Source organism: Eleutherodactylus coqui, chromosome 2, assembly GCF_035609145.1.
Source record: "Eleutherodactylus coqui strain aEleCoq1 chromosome 2, aEleCoq1.hap1, whole genome shotgun sequence".
NCBI lineage: Eukaryota > Metazoa > Chordata > Amphibia > Anura > Eleutherodactylidae > Eleutherodactylus > Eleutherodactylus coqui.
In genome coordinates this window covers 134,658,566-134,677,691 of record NC_089838.1, presented here as the reverse complement: position 1 = coordinate 134,677,691, position 19,126 = coordinate 134,658,566, and the positions used below count along the sequence as shown (strand labels likewise).

The window sequence follows — 19,126 nt, the reverse complement described above, 5'->3', positions numbered from 1 at the left end:
TTGACAGTAGTAAACCAATATTCAGGTAGCAACAACCCCCCATATGCCAAATACTCGATGGAGCCGCTGTTGAGGCCACCCCTGACTAGTGTCTTGTGAACCCAGGTAAGGCTGGCTTCACATTAAGTTTTACGAGTCCATCGCTGGTTCAGCCTCCTGGTTTCCAACTTGTATGCAGAAAACTTTGTGGGGACAGAACCTGGTCAGCACCAAAGGGGTGAATATGTGAGAGTGAGACAGCTTTGGTGTCCGTCTCACAGCTTCCATTTCTGTCAGTCTGGATGAAAGAGGGTCGTCCTCGGCGCTTTTTTTATCCAGCGGAAAAGACAGATGAAAACTAAAGAGGTCAAATCTCCCATATTCTCCATGAAGGTGCCATCCAGGTTTTCTGCATAAAAGTCGGAAATCAGTACCGGACTCACAAAACGTAGTGTTAAACCAGCCTGACTGTCACTACGACAAGCTAATTTTACGAGCCATAACAGGCAAGTCTTAGCTAAAGAGCTGAGGCAGACAGCCGGGCCCTTCATACGGGTCACATGCACATAAAAACATGCCGGAGTGACTGAAAAACATGGGCATAAGCTTACACCAGTGTGAATGAGCAGTCATAGTGGCCCCGGCGGTAATAGCGACCCCCCAGAGTGGCCTCCGTCCGGGCAGCATCCCTACAGGTTTTCCACTCATCCAGCCTGCAGCTCCACTCCAGCGGCAGCCGTTGCAGAGTCGGTGACCACTGACCTCCCACCTTGGCGCCTGCGCTGCGTACAAGACAGCACACACAGACGCCGTGGTGGAGGGAAGATCGGCGGTCACAAACTACACTGCTGCTGCTGCACCCTTGGGGAAATAGAATTCCTGTTAGGTTTGATGCAGGGTTGGTGGCCCACATAAAATGAGGCGGCAAGCTGGATCTGGCCCATGTGCCTTGTGTACCACTGACTGTCTTAACCATGGGAATTTGGAACTCATTAGAGCCTTGCAGGCAGGTACAGGAACATTGCAAATGCTAAAGAAAGCATTTAGGATAATACTTGATTAGGGATAATGGTATGGGCTCCAATTAAGCCATTAATAAGTCATGGCAATGCTTTACTATAGTACGAAATGTTTTAGATTCATCCATACCACTGGATAGATTACAAACACACAAGATAGAGCTAATCGGCCAACGTCATGCATTTACAGCACATGCCCATTAGTCTCCAGACAGGTTGCCCTCATCCTGTTTCCCTGGGAGACAGATGGCACCAGAGATGCCCGGCAGTTACTTATTCCTCCTCTCCCTACCGAAATAAGGATGCAAGCTCAGCTAATTGATAATGGAGCTGTCGGGCAATACAGCCAGAGCATTCAGTCCTCAAGTTTATAACCAGCTTAACACAACTGTCATCAGGTTCATGCTGGCCAAACCATGTGCAGCATGACCCCGGGACAGCAAAGCCTGTTGCCCGCGTGGGCGTTTTATGATGAGACGCTGCACAATTCAGAAGAACTACACTTTGAAGTTTGACTAGGAGTTGAGTCACAGGCAGCACCGACCCTTCCCCACCTACAGCATGGACACAAGAGGGGAGAGAGCTGTCAGCCGCATGCAGCGGGTGGCACTTCACCGTGACTCGGAGGTCAACTCCAAGTCAAACTTCATAGCGTATTTCTTCTGAAGCGCCACCACTTTTTAGTGGCAACAGGCATCCCTGTCCCGGGCGCATGCTGCCCAACCTGGCGACACAATCCCTTTAGGCCGCCTTCACACAGGCATATTTGCATTGCGGAATCTAGAGCGTCTCTGTCCCTGGGTTCCGCAGTAAATACCGTCCATAGCATGCTACAGAAAAGCACTTTTTGCCGCACACGAGCGGAAATAAATTGCAGTTTTCTGCTTGCGGAGGAAAAAAATAATCACAGCATGATCTGTTTTAGTGCGGCGTTCGCACAGACGTCTTCCATTGAAGACTATGGAAATAATGGACCTGCGGCCTGTCTGCAATTAACATTGTGAACAGGTTGCAGATCCAGTGTCATCGCCTAGCGCCGGCGTGGGAAAATCTGTCCAAAAGCGAGCGGTCCTGACCACCCGCAGTACAGATAAAGAAAGACGACACGTACGCGGGAGTCACCGGCCGGGCACAGGGATCTGGTCATGTGCAGCCGGCCTTAAACGGAATTTATCAATTGTATACCGTTCTTGTACCAATTAAAACCAGATACTGCTACATTTTGTTTCTGTTTTTGTCAGATTGTAAAGTGTTTATTAGGCCTCCTTCCCACGAACGGATTTCCGCCGCGTAATTCGCGGCGAAAATCCGCTGCGTTGCCCGCAGCTATTAGGTTCTATTGAACCTAATAGCACAATGCTCACGATGCGTAATTCCAGCGCGGAATTACGCACCGCGATTTCTCCCGTCCTCACCCGCAGCATGCTCTATTTTCTGCGGGTGAGGACGGGCTGTACGCACTGACGGCTTCCATTGCAGTCAATGGAAGCCGTCCGTTCACGCTATCTCCCGCTGTAACCAGCGGGAGATAGCGTGAAAAAACGCTTTCCCGCCCACCGCCGCGCGTCATATGACGCCAAATGACGCGGCCGGCCGCGTCACGTGACACGGCCGGCCGTGCACGTGACACGGCCGGCCGTGCACGTGACACGGCCGGTGACGCGGCGGTGGTGGGCGGTGACGCGGCGGTGGTGGGCGGGGAAGCGATTTCACGCTATCTCCCGCAGGTAAGTATAGGGGCTCTGGGGGGCGCCGTGACGGGCTTCACTGCGTAATATTACGCGGCGGACCCCGTCACGCTCGTGGGAAGGAGGCCTAATACTGCATGTATTCATGATGCGGACTGTCATCTTATTTGGATCTCTAGGCATGATCTGTGACGTGTGGAGGTCTGTGTAAGGAAACCATCACCATCCTGTCTGGGAGGTTAACGGCATGACTACTGCAAAGAGAGTTCTACAGAAAAGGAAGGGTCAGCCCATTATCAGGCTTTGTCCAGTGTGAAAACTGAAAGATACCAGGATTTGGAAAATTAAGGGAAAAAAAAAATGTGTAAGAAAAAATAAATGTATGAACGACTGATCTTCTGATGACACTCCCTTTAAGAGCAACAAGTGAAGACATGCTTAAGGAGAATAAAAGAATAGCACTAAAGGAGAACCAGGAAGTAGAGATTCACAACAAAAGCTTCTAAATTGTAGCTGGGAAGGTACAAACAATAAAGGCTCGTTTACACCAGGGGTCCCCAACTCCAGTCCTCAGGGACCCCCAACAGGTCATGTTTGCAGGATTTCCTCAGTATTGCACAGGTGATGTAATTATTCTCAGTGCCTCAGACATTGCCACAGGTGTTCTTACCATAGGAGATCCTAAAAGCATGACCTGTTGGTGGTCCCTGAGGACTGGAGTTGGGAAACACTGGTATCACAGTGCGCAATATGCACCAAGATAAGCCATGCCGCAAATATCGGCTGAAACAATACACACCTGTGAACAACCCCATTGAAGTCAATGGGTTCTATTCACTGCGTATCACACACGCAAAAATGATGCGTACAATACGTGGCGCAGATATGCCTGTGTGAGCGAGCCCTAAAAAGGGAAAGGGTCACTGGTTGAAAACTGGGATAAACTGTTTCTGAAGACGAGCAGCAAACAGCCGCAGAAAGCGATCGAGACGCTGTACTCCTAAAATGTTCCAATCCGGAGCAGCTGCCAGCCACCTGTCCTGCCAAACCGGGGCGTCCGACAGCTGCCATACACCAAGATGGAGAATGGAGCTGTTTGTGTAAAACGGGCGCCGCATGATACGACCACTTGTGACCCAGCGCAGATAATTAACTATAGACTCCCCATGATACAGTGCTGCTGTGCAGAACACACCGGGCGCCGCTGGTCTCTGCCAGGAGAGGGTCATCCGAGGTGAAGTCTATGATAGAGCACGACTGATGGGGAACAGGACTGCAGCGCAAAATACATGTCGCTACAGAGGCTCCGAAGAAGAACAAAAGGCATAAAACACAAGTCAGAAGGGCGCACATTGCCCCTACAGCTGAGCCGTGTAGCCTGCGCCCGCAGCGGAGCCTCGCACATCTACTTCTATAAATACCAGCGCCGCGGCCGAGAATAGACAGCGGCCCGCTAACAGACAAATTAGGAATGTGACAGAATCCAGGCGGGAGCGAGAGAGCAGTTCATGAGCGGACCGGCTTACCGTGTGTGCTGCGTTGCTGCTCCTCAATGGTGGCAACGACACTGGCGACGATGGCCCCGTCCCAGCGGCAGATCGGGGTAAGGCGGGCGACGGCTGCAGCTGACTCGCCCCTTCACTTCCTCTGCCTAAAGATACAAGAGGTAAAAAGTGTGCCAGTCACTTCAGATGGACAGCAAACCGATGGCCGCCGCCCTTACAGCGCAGGCTCCGGCGCCATATCCGAAATAACGGAGAAAGTGCCATTTATAGTATGCGCATCAGGTGTATTTACACATGCGATATCAGTCCAGGAAACTCGGACCAATATTGCACTTGCGATTGTAACGCGAGAAAAATGGACGTGCGTGAATATCGCGTTTCCATAGTAAAAATAGTATAAAAAGAAAAAAAAAGAAAATCACATCGCACTCCACTCACATTTATATGTGAATACAAGGGTTTGGGTTTTTTTTGTTCCCATAGCGATGGGCGATTCAATTGCCCCAAACCGCCGCGCTTCTTCATTTGTCGGACTTTCAGTCCATGAGAGAAAAAAAAAAAGATTGCACGTGTAAATTAACCCATTTCAAACAATGGTCTGTTCTGGCAAGGCACAGAAGTGAGCCACCCTACACTGTAATACCCAGCAGTACAGCGCAGTACTGCACGGAGGGAGCAGACAATAGGTGCACCTGGGGGGCTCCTGCACACACGTGGGACATACATGACAGCCCCGCACACTCCGCTGTCAGCCGCTGCCATTGTTAGGGGCACGCCGGGATTACCTGCAGACAGGAGGCGCAGCCGCGGGTCTCCCGGCAGTGACAGCTCCGCCGGGGGTCACAGCCGGCCACCAGACAAAGCCGGGCAGGGTTAACCCCCTCCTGTCCGTGCAGCAGGCCCGCACAGCGGCGCAGAAGGCGGCCCTCTCCCGTGCGGACGCGGCGCTCCCCTGCTATTGTCACCCTCGGGCCTCCCCGGCCAGCGCCGCGCTTACCGCTCGCCTGCACAGCTGCAGCCGCAGCAGCCTTCCTCGTTAACATGGCGGCCGAGCAGGGAGAGGCCAGTGGGGGGCAAGGACCCGAGCTCCGGACTGCTGATCCCCCACTGTCTCCACGACCTCCGCTCCCCGGCTTCTTCTCCGATCAGCGCGGCAGCGCCCCGGCATCCCCGACCCGTCACTGACTCCTACAGCACGGCCAGCACCGATGCCTCCTCCGCTCCCAGGGGAGTCAGTGTGGGCGGAGAGCAGCCGGGAACACAGGCCCCGCCCACTGCACTGCGGCCCGCCCACACACTACAGGCACCGTTAGGCCGCCCACCACACTTCTCCTCGGGCAGCAGGCAGTATAGAGGACACGACCGCCAGAGCCGCCGTTCAGGCCGAACTGGCCCGTGTGACTCAGGGGCGGCCGGCAGTCATACAGTGTGGAAGAGGAGGCGGAGACGCGACTCCAGGTGACCAACCGCTCGCAAGCGGCTGTGGTTGTTGCTAAGCAGCGATGCGACACACGCTTCACAGACTATCAACAAGGAAAAGCCGAGCGGGAGGGCGTTTGTTTTCAAGAAGGCAGGAGGCGGAGTCCACCCGTTCCAGACAACTGCCACAAATTGTACGAGGGCGGGAGCGAGAAACGTGTGCTGGTGAGCTGCGGCTCCCTGGTGACGGGCTCTTCATTGGTACAGACATCCAGTAGGGAGTGCTATACATCAACGTGGAGCACCACAGCGCCCTCTTACGTCAGGCTCAGTCATTGCACCGCCACATGAGATGACTGGAATGACCTTAGGTCAGCGCTCTGGTAACGAGCCGTGTGTTAGCGGGCGGCACTCGTGTTACTAGGCGCCATTGTTTGTGTACTGTAGCAGCAGCAGCCGCGAGGACACAGGATGTTACAGAAGGTTGTCGGTCACCACAAGGCTCCCCCTGTGATCCGATGGGCACAACCTCTGAGTCCATGTGATTGCTATGACATGCATGGACATCATGGTGCACCAAGGGGTTAAATGACATAGGGTTTTCAAGAGAAGAATAAACAGAAGAAAACTCCAAGGATATCCAGAAGATACAATGTGATTGCCCTCAATCTAGTAGCAACTTGTAGAACGGTCAGACAACAGAAGGCACCCAGCGGAGAAGATGTTAGGATTAGGGGGCTCAGAGACTTATAGAATAAAAATGAGGGCCACGGCGCTAATTAATAACGCGGAAAGGCAATATAATAGGCAATCGGAAGACGCGGTTCAGCATCGGAGCAGTGCCTTACTTGGGCCATCTGAGGAAGATACCCCTTAAGTGTTGAAACGTGTTGTCCGATTGCCTATTAAAGCCCAAATAAGCAAATAGGTGCAGCAGCACTCCACTGGAATGCACCATTAGGTGCGGGTCTGGTGTGCAAAGCTCAGCAAGTCCTGACTCCAAGGACTAACAACATCATCCAATTAGAAAGTGAATTAAGCAGCACAACCAGTGATCCCAAATAGCACTTCTTTATGGATCCATAAAGGGCAGAGCAGCAACGTTTCAACTCCCTCCGGAGTCTTTGTCAAGCTAGCTCTGAGTAAAAACAACAGATACTATATACACTGCACAAGCCAATCACAACATACGATCAATGACAGATAATTAAAAACACAGGATCTCACCTCTGAAGTAACATTCCAACTCCCCCAGAGTGGCAGGTGTGTGCCCAGGAGCGGCTGTGGCATGTATAATGAATGAACCAACACAGAATTACCATGTGTAGCGTGGATGCGCAGGGTTAAATAACCCTTGCAGTATATGACTGGGAGCAAGTGCGGCATACACCATAGGTTAACACAAAACATCCGCCTATACCGCGCCTGCGTGAGATTAGATAACCCTCGCGGTATATGGCTGGTACGTTTAGTGCCAAACTTCTATCTCTACTGCGCATGTCATAAACATTGCAATCATAGCAGCACTTATCGACTGCAAATAGCTTCCTCTATTTACGCCCAAATGTTGCCATGGCAACCCAGCACCTAGCAGATTGACGTTATCGGCCTCTGCAGCAGTGCTAAGTGTGGTCATCTGAGGAAGATACCGCTTCAGTGTTGAAACGTGTTGTCCGATTGCCAATTAAAGCCTTGATTGCTCTGTTCACGGCCTTTCTGCCTTAGGCTGCTTACACACAACAAAGCCCGATATCGCACTACGACTTCCATCACTCCAGTACAGGTGCCATGCGGGAAAACATCACTCATGCATATGACCCCATCCAAAAATTGGGGTTCATATTCGTGTTCTCTTGCCCTAGGTCAGGATGTAACTCTCTGTCCTTAAAGAAGTTTTGTCATTATAACAAACCCCGTCCACCTGCTCGGCCTGGCCTAAAACAAAAAAAGAGGGCATACTCTTCTGTCCTGGAGCAGCAGGACACAGCTGAGAGCCGTCGCCGGTATCAAGGGCGACTTCCAGGTTGATGACCTGGCAAAAGTCAGGTGTTGTCTGCTGCCTATTGACTTAGTACTGATGCTCAAAAATCGCAGACACAAAGCTGTGATATCTTCGTGATTTTCTCATGGCGATATCGCGATCACCTGTGTGAAACTGGCCTTAAATGCCACTTAGGAGTCCTAACCTGCTGGGAATATTGGGGCAGATTTCCTGTTGATAATGTGCCAGTTTTATGGTGCAAATTGCACCAGAAACTGTCTTACATGCACGGCATCACATTTATGATGTGTTTTAGCCACATTCAATGAATTTGAATTCAATGAATGGCTGAGCGCTGCCTCTGATTGGCTGAATGCCGTGACCAATAACAGGCAGTGCTCAGCTGTCATTCAATGATGAATGAGCGCTGCCTCTGATTGGTCACAGCACCCAGCCAATAAGAGGCAGCGCTTTCTGGAGGCGGAGATTTTTTTAATCCCCGACCACCAGAAGACAGATGAAGACTGATGTGGACGGAAAGAAGAGCCGGACTGCTCTTCTAGGTGAGTTAATTAATTAATTTTTTTACAGCCAGGGATGATTTTTGGGGTAGGGCTTATATTTCAAGCCCCCCTGAAAATCATTGCTGCAGGGGATGCTTTCATCCCACTGCTCTCAATCGGGCGGCAGCAACGCCAGCCCCATTGAAAGCAATGGGATAGCATCGGGGACCTCTGCCATAGCTGTCTGTGACACGCGGTCCCCGTGGGGATGAGGGAATTCCCTGCTATAGCGGTCATAGCTGTGTCAGGGGAGTGGCAAAATTGCGATTGCCCGTGTGTAATTAGCCTAAAGGTGCCTTTCCACTAGCCTTTTTTTATTGCTGCGGTTTTTTTTCACGCGATTGTCAATGGGACTTTCTAATGTTAAAAAGACACATTGCACAAAAATCCCAAAGCACCAACTTGCGATGCATTTTTAACATTAGACAGTCCCATTGACAATCGCGTTAAAAAAAACCCAGTGATAAAAAAAGACTAGTGGAAAGGCACCCTTAGGGTGACTACCCACTACAGTTTTTTTTCAGTGCGAAATTCGCAGCGTTTTTTCTTCTGCAGGGGTCTATGGGACTTGTAATGTTAAAATGGCGATCATGCAAAATCACAATTTCGCGGTAAATTGCGATTTTGCGCGATCGCGATTTTAACATTACAAGTCCCATAGACCCCTGCAGAAAAAAACGCTGTGAATTTCACAGTAAAAAAGAACTGTAGTGGGTAGTCACCCTAAAGCTTCTGTTCCTGCAATGTAGCAGGAGCCGGTCGTGTCCTCGGCTGTCAGACACAGCTAAGAACCCAGAGGAGAAGGCAGAAGTGTTTTCTAACCATTTCTGCCTTCTCTTTTACAGGCTACGTAGTGCTCAATGATCACTATGAAGTGAATAAAGAAAGCGGAAGTGTTACTGCTATTTGACCTGGTGATCACGTGACCATCTGGTGCCTCTTGCCAAATCAGAACTCTAGGGTCTGAGCAGACCCTAACTAGCTCTGTTAGTGACAATTGTCACTATAGGGGAATGTTTTCCCCTGTAACTGGAGCTCCTATGCGCACCAGCAGTGGAAAAAATGTGAAATGAAGAAAAATAAGTCAATGTTAATGATCCCCAGAAGTCTTATGTGACGTCCTGAGGGACATAAATGTTAAAAAGAATATGTAAAAAATAGGGGGAAAAATATATAATAAATATATAAAATGACCACCGTCACCATATGCACCCTGTAATATCAAAACGTCCAAAACAAAATGAGTCACCCATTCCCATACTTTATTTTAGTGTAAATATACTAATTTTAACAAAAAACATCCATATTCTTTTTTTCCTTTTCCTTTCTTTTTTAGCCTTTTACCCCAATTAAAAATTAGCCCTTAGGGCTTATTCAGAGGACCGTATATCAGCCGGGTTTTCATGCACGGCTGATATACGGTGTCCCTCTCTGCAGGGGGAGGAGACGGGGGGCGGGGAGCAGTGCACTGAGCTCCTGCCCCCTGGCGCTATTTGCAATGAAAGGGGCAGGCGGGGGTGGAGCTAAGTCTGGGAACTTAGCAAAAACGCAGCAAAAATAATTTTGGTAGCTGAAGAAAAAAGAATAGGGCAGTAAAATCCCTAAAAAGTGTGTGGTCCTTAAGGCACAAAACAGCCTGGTCCTTAAGGGGTTAGTGGTGAGTCTTCTATCTGTAGAGTAATAAAATGCAACCTGAGCAGTTTTAAGATATCTTTGCATGGGACAATTATTGCTGGAAGCGTCAAATTCTGGCGCTAATCGTCCCGTGTACACAGAAGCGGCCGCTGACAGGGCACTGAGCAAGAAATCGCTCATCTGTCACTTGGTTTCTAACAGAACTAAAAGCCAAGTGACTGTCAGCCATGTAAACAGAAGACACTCCAGTTTACGGTGATTGAGGCGGGCTGGGATGATCCCCGGCCGCTCCGCCTGCATTCACTTGAAGGCCTATCGTTCCTGTGTAAAGCATGGGATGGCTGTTGGGAGTGAGGGAGTGGGCATGTTGGATCTGGCAGCCGCTTATCTCCCGTTCCCCACTAAAATAAACCAGCACCCTTAGCCAAAATGTTTATGATGGAGTTGGTAGAGAGCAGCTATATGTACGGCTGGCTGTAGGACAAGGACAAATCTCACCCAATTCATATGTAAGGGCTAATGCCCAAAGCCGGATTTCAGCTGTGCTTTACGTGGCGGAAATCCACGGTGTTGCCCCACAGCTATTAAGTTCTATTGAACCTAATAGCTCAATGCCCCACTCACCGCCGGCCGCGTCATGTGCTGTACTGCACATGCGCGTCTTCCCCTCCATGCAGGACGCGTACGGCGGATCCAGAGTGGTAAGTATGGGGGGTTTGGGGGGCGCCATGGCGGACTCCGCTGCGATATTCCGCTGGCGGAGTCTGTTACGGCCGTGGGCATTAGCTCTAAGTGTTGTCATTGTGTTTGAAGTGAGATAATAAGTATGATTCCTGATAAACGTTTCCATGTTAACATAAAATATACATGGTTGTGAAGCAAATCTCCTGCCTTCACTTAAAGTTCTATTTCTAAGTCTAATACATTTACATTTCTGACGGAACACAATCCTCTCCTATTATATTTCATCGTCTATAATAAAATAATTCCGCACACGCTCCTGTGTTATAATTATTTTCTCACATTCTGACAGATGGCTGTGGGAACGCTATGTTGGCATAATGACCTTGGCAGTGGGAGCTACACCATCTGATTAATGACGGTGCCAAAGGCTATGTGTTTCTCACCAGGACATTTACTAACCAATCTGTACTATGGCAAGTGGAAAGTCCATTGAGAAAATACGGACTGAAATTATACTATAGTATTACATGTTGGCAGGGAAGAGCTAATCATCATTGGTCGTGCAAAAAATATCTGTTTTTACACATCTTATTGAAGACTAAGGCCCCCTGTCCATGGTGGAGGCTGTCCATGTCCATATTCTGCCGCGGGGGAGGAGGGGGAGCACTGAAAGGGTCCCCGAGATGAGCCTATCTAATAGATAAACTCACCACAGAGAATGGCAGCATGCCGTTATTTGAATCCTGCGAGCTGAGAATCGCTATGATTCTCCGCTCGTGGACACCGGCGCTGCACTTTCCATAGTAATGCTATGAAAAGCTTAACAGAGAGTGATCTGCGGGCGATTTATCGCCTGTGGACAAGCAGCCTAAAGTTAAGTAAAGCTTAACACATTTCACACAATAGCAATTGTCCAGCTATGCCTTTCTTTTTCTAGCACTCCACAAGTAGTCAGTGCGTCTTCTGAGTAATATCAGTCATCTGTATGTTGTATGACATCAGGAAGTTAGAGAATTAGGGATGAGTCAGTCAGTCAGTGAGGGCTTTCACATTTATATATATAGATAGAGAGCTGCAAACTCCTCATCCATGTGACGTCACGGAGAACATGATATGCACGTATAAGTGCTGTTAGTTATCTCCGACTAAGACTCCTTCTGTGCTAAAATATAACTTCCTGCAGCCAGCACACGCATGCATACTGATGACTGATACTACTCAGAAGACGCACTGACTATTTGTGGAGTGCGATAAAAAGAAAGGCATAGCTGGACAATTGCTATTGTGTGAAATGTGTTAAGTTTTACTTAACTTTAGGCTGCCTGTCCATGGGTGATGATACACAGACGATAAATCGCCTGCGGATCATGCTCTGTAAAGCTTTCCATAGCATTACTATGGAAAGCGTAGCGCCGGCGTCTACGGACACAGAATCGCAGCGATACTCCGCTCGCAGGATTTAAATTGCGGCATGCTGCGATTCTCTGCGATGAGCCTATCTATGTGCATGTGCTGGCTGCAGAAAGCTATATTTCAGCACAGAAGGAGTCCTAGTCGGAGACAGCTAACAGCACTTATATGTGCATATCATGTTCTCCGTGATGTCACATGGATGAGGAGTTTGCAGCTCGCTCTCTCTCTCTCTCTCTATTTATATATATATATATATATATATATATATATATATGAAAATGTAAAAGCCCTCACTGACTTACTGAATCATTACTAATTCTCTAACGTCCCGATGTCATACAAACTTGAAATTTGGCACGAGCATTCTTTAGGTCCGAAATAGGAAAAGTAAAGGGGTCACAACTCAATTATTCAATTCTAAACATAAAAAACATGATTCATGAGATAGTTCTTTTCTCCGAAACCATAAAGTCTAGGGATATGATTATTTGCACACACACTACTTTCAGTTCGTGGAGGCGTGGAAAGCAGGCCTTTTTCAGAAATTTATTGTCCAACTGCGATAATTGGCCATCATAGCGCAAATTTTGGAAATTCGGTACATAAATAGTGAAGGTAAAGGAGTCACAACTTGATTATCTATCTCACCTCTATGTGTATATAATGAGGAGAATCTACCTTACTTCTATGTGTATATACTGAGGAGAATCCACCTCACCTCTATGTGTATATACTGAGGAGAATCTACCTCACCTCTGTGTGTATATACTGAGGAGAATCTACCTCACATCTATGGGTTTATACTGAGGAGAATCTACCTCACCTCTATGTGTATATACTGAGGAGAATCTACCTCATCTCTATATGTATACACTGAGGAGAATCTACCTCACCTCTGTGTATATACTGAGGAGAATCTACCTTACCTCTTTCTATACACTGAGGAGAATCTACCTCACAACTCTCTGCTTATATACTGAAGAGAATCCACCTCATCTCTATGTGTATATAGTGAGGAGAATCCACCTCACCTCTGTGTGTATATACTGAGGAGAATCCACCTCACCTCTGTGTATATACTGAGGAAAATCGACCTAACCTCTGAGTATATACTGAGGAGAATCTACCTTACAACTCTATGCATATATACTGAGGAGAGTCTACCTTACGTCTATGTGTATATACTGAGGAGAATCCACCTCACGTCTATGTGTATATACTGAGGAGAATCCATCTCACGTCTATGTGTATATACTGAGGAGAATCCACCTCACGTCTATGTGTATAAACTGAGGAGAATCCACCTCACGTCTATGTGCATATACTGAGGAGAATCCACCTCACGTCTATGTGTATAAACTGAGGAGAATCCACCTCACGTCTATGTGCATATACTGAGGAAAATCTACCTCACCTCTATGTGTATACACTGAGGAGAATCTACCTCATCTCTATGTGTATATACTGAGGAGAATCTATCTCACAACTCTCTGCATATATAATAAAGAGAATCCACCTCACCTCTATGTGTATATACTGAAGAGAATCCACCTCACCTCTATGTGTATATACTGAGGAGAATCTACCTTACCTCTGTCTATACACTGAGGAGAATCTACCTCACAACTCTCTGCATATACACTGAGGAGAACCCACCTCACCTCTTTGTGTATATACTGAGGAAAATCTACCTCACCTCTATGTGTATATACTAAGGAGAATCTACCTCACGTCTATGTGTACAATTCACCAAACTTATAATCAACGGCACTCACCAGTCATCCGGCTCTGGAGGGGCTCAGATTTTTCCTATATGCATTTGGAAATTCGAAATACCCCTTTCTGATGCTGCTCCCTGCTTAAACTCACGTCTATGTGTGTATACTGAAGAGAATCCAACTCACCTCTATGTGTATATACTGAGGAGAATCCATCTCACCTCTATGTGTATACACTGAGGAGAATCTACCTCACAACTCTCCGCATATATACTGAGGAGAATAGACCTCACCTCTTTGTGTATATACTGAGGAAAATCTACCTCACCTCTATGTGTATATACTGGGGAGAATCTACCTCACGTCTATGTGTATATACTGAAGAGAATCCAACTCACCTTCTGTATATACTGAGGAAAATCTGGCTTATCTCTATTTACATATAATAAGGAAAATCCTCTTCACCTTTATGTGTGTGTACTGAGGAGAATCTACCTCACATCTGTATATATAAAGTATAGATAAATGCAAGAGCTTTCACCGATTGATTGACTCACTCACTGACTCATCACTAATTCTCTAACTTCCTGGTGTCGTACAAACTTCAAATTTGCCACGAACATTCTGTAGGCTCTAAACTGAAATAGTAAAGGGAGCCCAACTTGATTATTCAATTGAAACCGTGAAAATGCGCAAAAAAACTTGCAATACATGAAATTGTTCTTTTTGCAGAAACTATAAAGCCTAAGAAATGATTTTTTGCACACACACTGCCTTCATGTTGTAGAGGACTACTAAGCAGGCCTTTTTGAGAAATTAAGTGTCCAACCATGATAATTTGGAATCAAAATGGTCCTCTCCACATGGTGTTTCCTGGATAATGCAAAGAACCATGCAAAATGTTAAAGGTATTTTATTCCTCGGTTCCTCTGAAGTAACCCCGGCTTCATAAAATTTTCTGTGCGAACAACAGGTAAACACCTGTACCAAATGACCTCTGGCGAAGCTTGGTATGTCAGTTAGTTGTATATATGCTGGGCAGCGCTGCTGCAGTGATGGAAACCATGTTAAACAGATAGTTTATAATAAATAATCATTACATAGTTACAGAATGTCACATTTTATGCACTTTTAGTATCAATGAAAATGCACATATTAATAGAAAATGGACAGCCCCTTTAACATTGTAGGACTGGTTGTCAGCGTAAAAAGATTAAGATGAAAATAAACTACAGACTTTGACCCTTGAGGAACATAAAGGAGTTTATCACCTTGTATATAAAATGTCCAAGACAGTGTTTGCTGAACAGGCTGTAAGGGCTACTGTTACGTCTGTTGCGTCTCAATCCTCCGCGAATTGGAGAACTGCATACACAGAACACCGAAAGCAAGTAAATTGCTAACTGGACTCACGTTCATACATTACATAATGACTAACAAACGCCCCAAACGCTCACCAAGCATACCTGCACGTATACACAGATGGAATAGACTAGGTACGAGTTATTAATTTGTGTTTTGGCCAAAACACTTAAGCCCATGAGCCTGCAACAAGTGGTCTCATCTCGCAGGTCCCTACTCTAAAGAGACAACTAACCCCAGGAAACCTGCCTGCAAGTGGGGCAATCGTCCCGATAGGGACGGCCCCACGCTAGAACCTAGGGACCTTCCATTACCCTAGATGTTAAATGGTCCAAGCAGCACAGGACACAGTTTACACCACACCAACATACCAGGGATTGCATACCATACAGAACACCATTTACATTGAACAGGACTGTTCACCTTCCATATCCAGCCACTTGCACAGACACTCAGAACATGTCGCTGTACACACTAGTTCACACTGAACCGAACTGTTCACCTTGGCCATGTCTGACCACCTACACAGACACTCAGAACAGATCGCTGTATACACCTACAGAATAACATCCTTTAAAGCAAACACCAGAGTAGTGGGAAACCAGCATCCTCTATATAGAGGGGCTGGTTTATATGTGCAGCAGACCAGTGGGGATTGGCTGGCTGGAGAACACCACACACAGCCAGCTCAATTAACCCTCACCTGTGGAAGTGTGCCCCTGGAACCTCATAGAACTACAGGTCCCAGCAGCACAACATGACAGCTACTTAATAATGTGTACTACTCAGTAATTCTGCGCCATTTTATTTTATTTACAATCCACGCTTCTTCACCATTTTTTTCCGCAGACTTTAATTGTGGAATTACATCTTCTGTATGTTAGAAATTCACAATAAAAATTCCACAAAATGTTTTTTCCGCTGCGGAATTTAATCTTGCAGTTTTGAAATAGAGACTTATGATTTCAACATGTGCAGAATTAAAGCCCCATAGGGATAACGTTGTGACACAGAAATGTCCAAGCAGACTAATTCCGCCCTGTGTGAAAAGTTCCTGAAAAGTGGAGATGAAAAAGCTGTTGCATCCTCCAAAATAGGCTGTGTCACTAAGGGGTTAAAGAAGTGCTTGACAGTTTAGCCTTTGAATTTTGTCACCAGTTTGGGCTGCTATCTGCCCTGCTTTTAGATAAAAGTATCAAAGTCTAATGCTTTGATTGTCAGCATTGCTCCTGTGCAGAGCAGTAAAATTATATGTATACCAATGATCTGTGAATATAACTATTACATACGAGGGGCTCGGGGAAAGAATGATCAAAGTCACTTGTTTAAAACAGAAACACATTTGTTGTAGAATGTGTTGGTGAAGGCAGCTAAATGAAAACATGATCATAGTCCATAACAATGCAAACAGCAAATGTACAAAATTCTGATATATTTTTACATTTATTGTACCTTTGCCAGTGTCCTTTTTACATTAAAAAAACAAGGGATTGGAAAATTACATCTCTAGCGCCCCATACTGTGCAGCACAGCAATGCATACAGTGAACCTTGAACTTTGTCAAAATTCACAAAAGAACATCATTCCAAAGATGCTGGAACATTGATTAGTCTTGACTTTACTCTTCTCCCATTAAATGTGGAGAAATACAATGATTTTCAGGCTAAAACAATATATGCCAATGGAATACCATAGATATTATGACAATTTGCCACAATCAGCCAATTTTAACTTACTTGACTGCATTTTAAGAAACAGCGCTCCGATCAAATAACCTCCAACCTCAATACAACCAAGAGTTTCTGTCATTAATCCAAATTTCACACTAAACAACCATACTAATATTTGGCTGGCCATATAGTTTAAATAATTGCTACTTTTCCAAAAATTGACATTTTAGGGTTCCCTAACATGGGCGATGCGATCTTCGGCCGCACACATCACAGCTGCTGCGCAGCCAGAAATTGTATGAACGGGAGGCAGCCACGACCAAGTTACATCTCCCTTTTAAACGCCCGTTCAGACAGGGTGGATGCGGCGTATACACGCCGCAGCCTCAAATACCATTGAGCAAGGGGAGAGAGTTTAACTCTACTATACTCCCTCCCCCTCTCCGCCCCTTGCCGGCTGCTGGCAAAGGGAGGGGGCAGGATGGGGTGTGAGTAAGTATGTTAACCTTCCACCCCCTCTCTGCCCCTTGCTGGCTGCCAGCAAGGGGAGGGGGCAGGACAGGGCAGAGCTAGTGTGCTAATCTCCTGCTCTGTCCTACCCCTTCCCTTTGCTGGCAGACGGCAAGGGGCAGAGAGGGGGAGGGAGTTTAGCAGTGGCTCTGCTAAATTCCCTCCCACCTCCCTTTTTCTGGCAGCTCCCATAGGTGTTTATGGGACCGTCCGACGTATTCCGGCCAAAAGATAAGTCTAGACCTATCTTTTCTGGCCGACTTAAAAATCGGACAGCCGGAAAAGATAGCGCACATTGTGCGCATTGCAGCTGGTCGATTTTATGCCTCCAAAAATTGCCCATCTGAATAAATCCATCAGATGGTCGCGATTTTCATCTGACATTTTATTGCATAAGTCCCAATATGTTGTAATAATCGCAGCACAACAGATATATAGGAGAGAAATACTCACTAGAGCTGAATGGGCTCACTGGGTGCCAAGCTGAAAATGGATGCAGACCTCCCATCCACAGTCAATCAAGATATATAACGGTGTCTTCAGCAGCATCCAGGGTTGTTGAAAAATTTGCAGTAACTTCTTAGAGATTTAAAACTTCACCTTTAATCCATTTCGCATATAAATACAGCAACGTTTCGACTGTGTAGTGTACAGTCTTTATCAAGCCAAATGCAGTGAAGTTTTAAATCTCTAAGAAGTTACTGCAAATTTTTCAACAACCCTGGATGCTGCTGAAGACACCGTGACATTTTATTGCAGCAAAATTGCCGCCATAAAACGCCCGTGTGAATAAAGCCTCAGTTTGACAAGGTGTGGGAGGGGTGAGCTTCTGTCACCACTTATGTCTTGGTGAAAAGAATAGGAATCTAAATTTACTGTGAAAGCAGATGCCCAAAGAAAAAGTGGGATCTGCTGTAACAAATTTAATGAAGCACTTAAACGAGATGTACGAGTTAATTTTTGACCAACAATATCCCCAATTTCTATAAACATTCGGTAAATTGTATACCTTTTGGAAACTGCTCCAGCTCTGTGCTCCAGTGGCTTCTGGCATAACTTGTGACATCACCAGCTCTTCTGGCCCTAGTGACATCCCATATACAAGTCACATGGGATAGTAAAAGCTAGCGCTGGCTCTGCATGTGGCGCGTCAGTGCTGAAGTTTCAGGGCGGTCAACTTTGGAAATTGGAATTGATTGAATAAAAAAAAATGTGGCCCCTAGTCACTGTCACAGTAAGTTCACTTTTGGTCTAATCTGAAGAAAGACATACAGACAACAAGTTCTATTAAAATCCCTTATTCTGTAAAAACTAGAGATGAGCGAGCACCAAAATGCTCGGGTGCTCGTTACTCGGCACGAAATTATCGCGATGCTCGAGGGTTCGTTTCGAGTAACGAACCCCATTGAAGTCAATGGGCGACCAAAGTGTCCCTGCGCAGCCTTCAGCTGCCCTCATGCCACACCACCCTCATGTCTATTTATAAGTGCGTCTGCCATGAGGAGGAACCGCAGGCACACACTGCAGAGGGTTGGCACGGCTAGGCAGTGACCCTCTTTAAAAGGGGCGGGGCGATAGCCCACAATGCTGTACAGAAGCAATGAGAAATAGAATCCTGTGCCACCGCCATCAGGAGCTGCACACGTGGGCATAGCAATGGGGAACCTATGTGCCACACACTATTCATTCTGTCAAGGTGTCTGCATGCCCCAGTCAGACCGGGCTTTTTAATTCATAGACACAGGCAGGTACAACTCCCTATTGTGAAGTCCCTGTGGACCGACAGCATGGGTGGCTCCCTGGAACCCATCGGCGGTACATAAAAATATCCCATTGCAGTGCCCATCACAGCTGAGGTAGTAATGTCATGTTTAATGCAGGTGGGCTTCGGCCCACACTGCATGCCCCAGTCAGACTGGGGTTCCTTAGAAGTGGAAACCAGATGCATTTACAACTCCCTGTGGACCCACAGCATGGGTG

General features: G+C 46.8%; 1 protein-coding gene across 2 annotated transcripts in view; it reads right to left on the bottom strand.

Moving 5' to 3' along the window:
- DYRK2 (dual specificity tyrosine phosphorylation regulated kinase 2) overlaps nucleotides 1–19,126 on the bottom strand; it is a 39,594-nt gene that overhangs the window by 8,282 nt on the left and 12,186 nt on the right. Inside the window, exons 1-2 of one of the 2 annotated variants that reach the window (XM_066591604.1) lie at nucleotides 5,189–5,657; nucleotides 4,213–4,337 (exon numbers count right to left, since the gene is read on the bottom strand). In XM_066591604.1, coding sequence (XP_066447701.1) covers nucleotides 4,213–4,337; nucleotides 5,189–5,234 — 171 coding nt within the window. In that variant the 5' untranslated portion in view covers nucleotides 5,235–5,657. Of the gene's footprint in view, nucleotides 1–4,212; nucleotides 4,338–5,188; nucleotides 5,658–19,126 lie in introns of those variants that run through there. The other variant, XM_066591605.1, reaches the window with a different exon arrangement.